General features: G+C 50.1%; 1 protein-coding gene across 1 annotated transcript in view; it reads left to right on the top strand.

The window, feature by feature from the left end:
• dbpa (D site albumin promoter binding protein a) overlaps window positions 1-7723 on the top strand; it is an 8179-nt gene extending 456 nt beyond the window's left edge. The window contains exons 2-6 of the mRNA XM_049750780.2: window positions 738-1499; window positions 1986-2260; window positions 2336-2516; window positions 4721-4971; window positions 5189-7723. Of these exons, the coding sequence (XP_049606737.1) occupies window positions 1298-1499; window positions 1986-2260; window positions 2336-2516; window positions 4721-4971; window positions 5189-5404 (1125 nt within the window). The 5' untranslated portion in view covers window positions 738-1297 and the 3' untranslated portion in view covers window positions 5405-7723. The remainder of the gene's footprint in view (window positions 1-737; window positions 1500-1985; window positions 2261-2335; window positions 2517-4720; window positions 4972-5188) is intronic.
• Window positions 7724-9092: the final 1369 nt, after the last annotated feature.

Here is a 9092-nt window from a genome sequence, read left to right as displayed (position 1 = left end):
TTGTGTGTATCTGCGATATGAGAGATATGCAGAGATATGCATTGAGTGCGTGGGTGTGGCTTCTTGCCTGTTTATGAGTGTTACTATGAGTGAGTACGTGCGCGCGCATGTTTCAAAATGTAAATTTGGATACACAAAGTTTGGTCATTTGAGCGTGAGCCATGTGTGTTTTCAGTGGGTGGGGCGAGGTGCGTTATCAACCCATCACGGAAGGGCTTCCGAATGGGGGCGCGGCCTGATGCTCCCTTGGCTTCCGGAAACCTTGCGTTGCCTTCATATTCGTCGGGAAAAAAAGCTTTCATCCAAAACAAATAAACAAACAAATGAGAAGGTGACTATGTGTTTGGACCAGTGCTGCACAAGCAAAACTTTTTTTTATCTGGAATGATGAACCAAATGAGCTGTTAGATGAGATTAAAAATAAAAATTTGAAGTGTAGTGTATTTTTTCAATCAATTAACCATGTCAATCGACCATATCATAAATTCTTGCGCAATAAAGACATAAATCAAGTAACAAGCTAGCATGTTTCTACTACAGCTTGTTAGCCTACTAGACTGCGGGTCACAAAATTATTACGATTAAATAACACTGTGACCTGTCTAATTTAACTCGAGCCCTCCCCCCTCTTTTTTTTTTTTTTTTAGATCAAAACAGCTAACACACACAAAGAAATCCCAACTGGAGCATTTGGAAAGTGACTTGCTTTCTTTTTGTTATTTCCCATCTTTTGCCAGAGCCTGAATGCAGTGAGGGGGCGTGGCCGTCGTATTCAAAGCAGCTTCCCCGTGATCTGTGGCGTCACAAGAACGCCCGTGTTGGTTCCAGCTGACTGCGAGAGAGTGTGAGAGAGCGCATCGGACCTGCATGAGAGCGGCATCTTCTGTGTGACGCAGTGACGCTCCCTTGGACTATCCTTTTCTTTTCATTCTTGTCATCTTTATGTTGACATATTTTCACTTGGTGTCTTTTTCGAGCCCCTCGTGGACTTTGGCCGCTCTCGTTCTTGCGTGCACTTTGGCGTGTGCAGGGGCGCCTGATTGGCAGCGCGTTCCCGGGATCCAGCGCGCACTCGGCGGGGACGGAGGAAGAGGAGGAGGGGGTGGAGGCGAGCCCCCGAGGGGGGTCTCGGCAGCCATGGGGCAGTTTAGGAGATAAGGAGGCCTCTTCGTTGTCGTCTGCTGCTGCTGCCACCCACGCACGCACCTGCCGCTCGCACGCGCACCTACCGGACGACGCGCCAATTGGATTCTTTTGATCTTGAACAGCAGACCCCTCTCTCCGGTGGTCGGAAATTATGTCTCGGCCTCTGGCTCAGCTGCTGCTGCCGCCCCCGCCGGAGCTCCCTGCAGGGGCCAGCCCCCAGTTCGGGGCTCCCAACAGTGCGTCGAGCGGCCCCCCAGGCGGACACCTGACCTCCATGACCAATCTCAAGTCGCTCCTCCAGCTGCCCGTCAAGGCTGACCAGCGAGGCGTCAAAGACTGCTGCGAGATCAAAGGTGAGCATGCGGGAACTTGCGCGCGGGGGCCTGCTCGTGCATGCGCGTCGTCTCGCTCACTCTTTTAAAGGAGCAGAGGTGGGAAATGCAAGAGCGTGCGACCAGTCGAGTCCGGTCGAGTCTCAACGTGGCGGCCGCGCTGGTGTTTTTTCTCTTTCTTGCCCTGAAATGAACTGCCGCCACAGCATTCTATTAGCTCCCTGTGCACCTCGGCCATCCGTATGCGTATGTTCGGTCCTGCACTTGCACGCGCTGCCCTTTGGCAGTGTTGGGAATCCGCTCGGACTGGTCGCAAGCCAGTGGCAGAAATGTGCATTTCTGCTCACATTCATACCGACAGACGCTTGATTGGTCTTCGGTGAAGAGGCTCAAACCCCAAGTTCTTTGAAGCCGTCCTCTGCCGCGCCACCCTGCCCTAACGTCGCATTGTGCTGATGTAGAGCTGTGCTCAAATGATAACTGGAGATAAATTTTCCTCCCGGGCAGATAAAGACAAACCTCTGGACTCGGATGAGAATTCGTTGGGATTGGGCGGCGGCGGTGGGCCCGGCGGCCCGGGCGGCGGTGGCCCGGGCTCAGGAGCTCTGCGGCCCAATTCCCAGTCAGCATTCCTGGGCCCACTGCTGTGGGAGCGGACGCTGCCGTGCGACGGCGGCCTGTTTCAGCTACAATACATGGACCTGGAGGAGTTCCTGACTGAAAACGGAATGGGCATGCACGGAAATGGAACCAGCTCCGCCAGCGCCCAGATCCCCTCGCAGGTAGCGACAGGACAGGCCTGAATGGGGCGAGGACACGTCAACATTGAGCCTTGTCTTTATTTTATGTCCAATCAGAGCTCCCAATCGGCGGTGCCTAGTCAGAGCTCTCAGTGCCCGCCCAGCTCTCCTTCGCCATCTTCGTCCTCTTCCTCGGTGTCCTCTACGTCGTCCTCATCCTCCTTGCTGGGACTGGAGAGCGTCCAAACGCTGCCGCCTCAGCAGCAAGGCTTGATGGGAGGACCTGAGTGTCTCCATGGTAAGTCAAGTCGCAGCGGCCTGGGATGGTGTCGGTATCAATACAAGTATGGATAGAAATCTTTCCAAAAAATGATTAGGCTGTCTCAATTTGTAGTTCAGGCCCAGTGAAAGCGCCACCTAGTGCTGATTAGTGGTATTACCAATTTCAAGCCCTGCGCATTTGCCATTCATTCACATTTAGCAATATTTTTTGGAGCGACTGCAAGGCCAAATCGAATCCAAAGCCAAATGTGCCGCAGCAACTCAGAGGATGCATATTAGCATCGGCTTTGTGCGCATGCAGCTACGCTTGCCTTAATGCGCTCTCATCTGTGCGGCGCCTGCGTGTGCGCTTGTGTGTACCGTGAACACGTGACGGAGCTCAATCTGAAGCATCGAGCCAGAAGTGAAGTCGCGCTTGCTCACTTGCTTGCTGGCTTTACTACGCCGAGAGCAAGACAGAGAGGTGACGTTCATAATAGGCAGCGAGACGGGTGGATGGATGCAATATGTATGCGAACGGCAGCCTGACTATCCGCGTGTTAAGTAGCAGTCACTATGGCGTTTGCACAGTATTTCTTTTTTGATTTGTTTGTTTTTTAACTCAGCCAGTCAGGCAAGAGTTAAGGCGCGCTGACTGCGCAGGGAGGAGGGAGGAGGCGAGGGAGGCGAGTTTGCTTTGCATGTTTTGAAATGTGTGCTCACACGCTCGGGCCATGTGCAGTCGCTGCGTCACGTGCCGCTGCAGGGAGCCGGCCAGGAGGAGCGAGCAAGGGGGGGGGGGGCAAGGCAAGCCGGCTCAGCTTGGCACATGACCTACTCGGGCTCCAGATGGATTCCGTTTTACGATAAAAAAATGATGTGTGAAAGAAATTCACTTGGTGTTTGTGTCAACTAAGACTTGATTTGAGAATTTTCAGCTCGGTGTCATTGTTGGCTTGACAGATATCACTTTTTGCCTCTCAGTCCTGAAGTGAGCCCACTTTAAGGCCGCCTTGACAGAGGGAGGAAGGAAGGAAGGAGTCGAGCGGGGAGGGGCAAGGGGGCCGGCGTGTCTGCAAGCGTGTTGATGACATAACTGTGTTGACATGAGCGCACCGCTGGGCATGTCACCTGCGTGTGTGCATGCGCCCATGTTGCAGCTGGCAAAAAAGTACACACACACTCGTCTTCAGTTCAAAAGTCAAGAAATCACAATACTAGAAGAAGTGAGTTAGACTTGTCCACGCAAAAGTCAAACGTCAGTTCACAGCGCTTTTGATTGCGTGGAGGGTGAGGAGGGCGGAAGATGAGAATGACGCACAGACAAACAGATGGGGTGGCAAGCGTGCGGAGGTGGCACGCGCGTGCAGGCGGGTGGGATGCTGTCAGCACGCGCGCGCCCACACCCACAGGTGCCTTCGGAGCACTCACATCAGCGGTGGGGGGGACGGTTGCCATGGCAACATTGATTCCAAAGTAGAGTGGGGGCGTCGCATCGTTGTTTTCCGTAACGACGGCCATCATTGCCAACCTGCAGCACTGGTGCGGCGCCCCTGGAATGACGCCTGTCGGTCTGTCATATGTCCAAAATGTGCACAGTCAGCATTTTCTTCCAGATGTCAAGGTGACAAAATTGACACAAAACGGATTTTTTTTTTTTTTTTATTCTTTTTTAAATTTAAAAAAAAAATTGGTGTCTCGAGTGTTGGGAATTGAAGTGAAAGGAAAAGTGGAAAGGCAAGCTCGATTGTGAATTTGGCGACATCCAGTGGTGTGTATGGAGTTGGACAAAAACCCAAAGCAATGACATATATTGAAGAAATATCAAACCAACTATAACCCTATATTCATTATTATTCAATTCAAATAAAATTCAGATTGAAAGTGAATGTTAGAAGAGCAGAATATAAAATAAAATCACCAAATACATCCATATCAAATAGAATCATATCTGTCTGTCTGTATCATAAAACGAGAAAGGCAAAGAATAATATTAATTGAATTAATCATTTTTAGTATCCTGTGATCAGCAATTATGCATCAATATAAAAGTCAATGACGTCAACATAATGCCACATTGGTATTCTGATGCCACCTAACGGTAGCAAGTAAGGACGTTTAAAGCTGCACCTGATTTGTGACTTGAGCACAATGTGACTCTGGCGACATCTAGTGGTTCGAACGAACATGTTTTTTTAAATGCCAAGTCAACCATCACATTTCACGCTCCTTCTCCTCCAGGTGGTCAAGTGGCAACCCAGGACGCATCGCCCCCCTCCGGCGGCCCACCTGGACCGGCGGGGTCGTCGACGGCCGGTGGCAGCGGCGACGTGCAGGTGAACTTTGACCCCGACCCGGCCGACGTGGCTCTGTCCAGCGTGCCGGGCCAGGAGGCCTTCGACCCGCGCCGGCACCGCTTCAGCGACGAGGAGCTCAAACCGCAGCCCATGATCAAGAAGGCCCGCAAGATGCTGGTGCCCAACGAGCAGAAGGTACTACAAGTCTCACGATGGATGGATGGATGGATGGATGGATGGATGGATGGATGGATGAAGGGGTGATCTATAAAAGGGTAGATGATAGACGAACAACTCGATAGACCTTAGCATCAACTCTTTGCTCCTCCTCCTCCCCCATCATCATGTGACTGACGCTCCTCCCGCCATCTCCCCCCCACTCCCCCACATACCGCGCAACCCCTCCCTTCAGGACGAGAAGTACTGGTGCCGTCGCGTGAAGAACAACGAGGCGGCCAAGCGCTCACGTGATGCGCGTCGTCTGAAGGAGAACCAGATCTCGGTGCGGGCCGCCTTCCTGGAGCGCGAGAACGCCGCCCTGCGCCTGGAGGTGGCCGACATGCGGAAGGAGCTCGGACGCTGCCGGAACATCATCAACAAGTACGAGAGTCGTCACGGCGACCTGTAAGCGCCGCCCGCCCGCCCGCCGCCGCTGGGGACGGTGAGCAGACGACAACAGCAGCAGCACTTTAATGGACGGGACCAAACGCTATGCGACGCCCGTATCTTCTCGCTTCTTTGACCGTGCCATCCGTCAGGACTTTCTGCACAGGTGTGATCCCCCCACCCCCGTTCTATCCGATGACGCTCCGCAACACTTCAAGGCTATGCTGCGGTAGCTTTTTTTGCCCAGCACCATCGTTACCTCCCGCATTAACGATCCAGAGTTCCCTCACGGTCAACGTTCTGCACCTGATCGGGCATTTTTCTTGTGGCAAAGTCTGTTTTCAAGCGGCAACCATTCATCATAACAACAACAGCTTTCGTGGAAACTCTTTGACGTGATCACGCCTCCGATGTGATGCGCCCTTGCTATGCCGTCACAATATGCGGCACTGGGCATCGTATGTTTTTAGCACCCTGATAATCCGCACTGCGTCCAATCGTGTCATGTTCTTTTGTGTCAAACTCGATTTTCCAAGGAGCTGCCCGGCGACCAATCAATTTGGCAACAGCAACACTTGTGGCGAAGATTGGGAGGAGCCGGCGCTATGCGGCCTGGCTAAGTGGCAACATTGCATTGCGTCCACGTCTTGTTGCACCGCGATGCGGCACGCACTGGCTTGCCTCTGTTTCGAGCACCTCACTCCATCTGCTAGGGTGGCAGAGGATGGCGACCGTTTGACCTAACGACTGCAGCACTTTAGTGGAACCGCTATGTGCCAGCGTCATGCTGGCTTTTTGCTCTATCCGGCGCGTGGCCCTTTCACTATCCACACGTCCGCCATGCGGCGTCCAATCGTCTCGTATTCTTTTCTATGTGTCAAAGTCTATTTTTCAAGCGGACAAAGAGGAAGCCGGGTGGGGCGGGGCGGGACGGCCGTGTCTATTTTTCTACGACCATGCAGGCCAGCAGGACTTTTCTAGATTTTTTATAGCGGGCATCGACCGGGGAGGGGCCGCGACCGGTCGCCCGTCGTCTGAGAACAGAGGCAGAACGGAATGTATCTTGTCCAATCAGGGATTTCATATGGTGCAAGAGGCGGGGCTTAGGAACCAATGTGAGAGCTGAGAGGGAGTTTGGGGGATCAGATGCTCGTTAGGTTTTTTTTTTTTTTTATAAAGTGTGCTAGTCAATTCTTTTGGCAGCGTCACACACTTTGGCTCGGCACCTTTGCCTTTTATTCCTCCCCTCAACATTTATTTACGCACACACACTACAGATACAAACACACGTACATGGTGTTGTTTTGGACTTTGATGGTGCTGATCTGAAACGCTTCTTCACCTCACGCACGCACACAGATGCCCCCCCTCCCTTTTTTTGTGTTGGAGTTTCTCTTGTGTTTGTGTATGGATGAAGGTGTGTATGAACTTCCAGGTGTAACCTTCAAAGCTTTCCAGCCATGATGGCTGCTCCCTCCTCATACTCTTTGACTCTCACTACATACATACAGTACATATGTGTGTGTATCCACATACATGCATATACTGTACTGTATGTAGAATATAAATAAATAGTATGTGTATATGATATATGCTTGAACTTTGTGATTCGAGTTGTGATAGACAAGATATTACAGAGGAAAAAACAAAACAAATACTTTTTGGTCATTTTTCTCTCAGGTATTTTTGTCTGGGTAATTAAGTTCACAAAACGCTAAACAAAAAAAAAAGTGGAACATTTGCGTGCACATTTTTGTAGGTTGCTAACTTTGTACGCGGCTTTGGTTGAATCTTTACTCGGATTGGTTGATTGATTGTCACCACGCGTATTCTGGAGCGTTTTGTTGTTGTTGTTGTGAGGAGGAGGAGATAAAAACCAAACAAAGCAAGCCTGAAAGGTCCCCGAATACCAAAAAGTTGAAGGAAGCCCCGTGCTGCTCTTCTTCCACTTGCTGTTATTCCCTCACTTGACTTGAATTCCGCGGAACCCGTGCGCATTCTGGGTAATGTAGTTCCAATCTTCTTGTCTACGTTTGTTCCCGAATATCTTGACTGGACAAGGAATAACTGGTGACTTTTGAACGGGACGTTTTGGGGAAGGACCAGCCATGTCTTTTCTATTTTGTTGATTTTGCCATCGCGGGACTTTTTCTATGTCCGCATGATGCGAATAGCAACCTCCTGCCAGGTAACCATGGCGACGATAATCACAGCCCCGCAACTCTGGACGACCGCGTTCCCTATCGGTGACTCCGCGGCGCCACCTAGCGACACGGCGATATCCTTTTTTTGTGACGAAGATGATGGCGCTTTGACACAAATTAAACCTCCTTTCCACCAACCATTGAGTTGTCTTTCTTTTTATTTTCTCATTCCACTCAACTAATTAGCCACCCAATTACGAGAAAACCGTAGCTACGCACTTTTATCGCAAAATTTCGCACCGAAAATCTAAGTGAGGGGTGTAAATGTTTTTTATTTGGAATTTAAAGTGTCTTCTTTCGGAATTCGGTAAACACGATTAAAAGTTGCGTAGATTCAATCTGTCATTGCAAATAAACCAAAGCATATTTCCTTACAGAATGAGTGATTTTAATTTTACTTTATTAAATTTGCAGTGGCTGCAGCGCCCTCCGGTGGCTGCGGTGAGAACCTCATGCGGCAGAAAGCACATCAATAACATTTGAATGATTAGAAATCAATGCAAGGGAATATATAATCGGGGCCAGATATTCGAGTGCGTGTGTTCCTGCGTCTGCGTGAGAGAGAATGATTTAGCTGAGTTTTTGTGTACGTGAGTGTGCATATTGCAGCTAGTCTTTGGTGCGTGGTCCACATATTAACCTTGATGTCAGCCACCTGAGCGAGAAAATGTCAGCTGCCGCATGCCAATGAGCCAATCGGCAGCGAGCTCTCATCGTTTTGTCATTAGCCGGCACGCACACGCGTGCATTGTGGGAGGCCTGTATGGGTCTATGCTCTTTCAGTGCAAAATAAAATATTCCGCCAAAGCAGTGGGTCCTCGAGTTTCTTCTTGGTTATAATGGTTGTCACTTGAACAAAAGTTTAAAACTGAAGAAAAAAAAAGTAGACATATCATGCAAAATGCACTTTTTTAGCTTTATATACATTCTATTGTGCACTTGGAGTCTCCAGGATTGTAGAAAAGTTTAACCCCTCCAGGTACTGCTGAGATACTTTACATTTTTTGTAGTTGTTTCAAATGAATAGCATCAAAGATGCTGTTTTATTCTTGAGGAACACAATAATGTGGTAAATGCATTTGTTAAAATTTGTTGCATAAAATGGACGATGGCCCAGTCGAGGGTGAGCATTTCCTCCTGTGGGCTCTCAAACAACAAAACAAGCCCGTGAGACATGGGTGCCTCAAGCCTCAAGCCATCTCACGCTGCAACCTTCAGGTGAGTTGAGGCGCTCCATGTGGGGCTTTGCCGCCCTCTTGTGGCGTTAAGCGGGACGAGCGCATCATTCATATTTCAAAGTCGCAAAGCGATGACGTGAAGATGATTGAATGCCTAAAGCATCATCGCAACCCATTCAAAGTACTCCTGACTCCTCCTCCCTTAATGGCGTCTTTATTGGCGTTTAATTGCGCTCCTTTTCCCAGCGTTCCATCACGCTCGCTGCCATTACGCTAATTGAAGCCTCATTCGCTTGAAAGTGCCGAAACCCCACGCATGATTTCCGAG

Source organism: Syngnathus scovelli, chromosome 19 (assembly GCF_024217435.2).
Source record: "Syngnathus scovelli strain Florida chromosome 19, RoL_Ssco_1.2, whole genome shotgun sequence".
Taxonomy (NCBI): domain Eukaryota; kingdom Metazoa; phylum Chordata; class Actinopteri; order Syngnathiformes; family Syngnathidae; genus Syngnathus; species Syngnathus scovelli.
The sequence above is the reverse complement of the archived record's forward strand: the minus strand, read 5'-3'. Positions and strand labels throughout refer to the sequence as shown.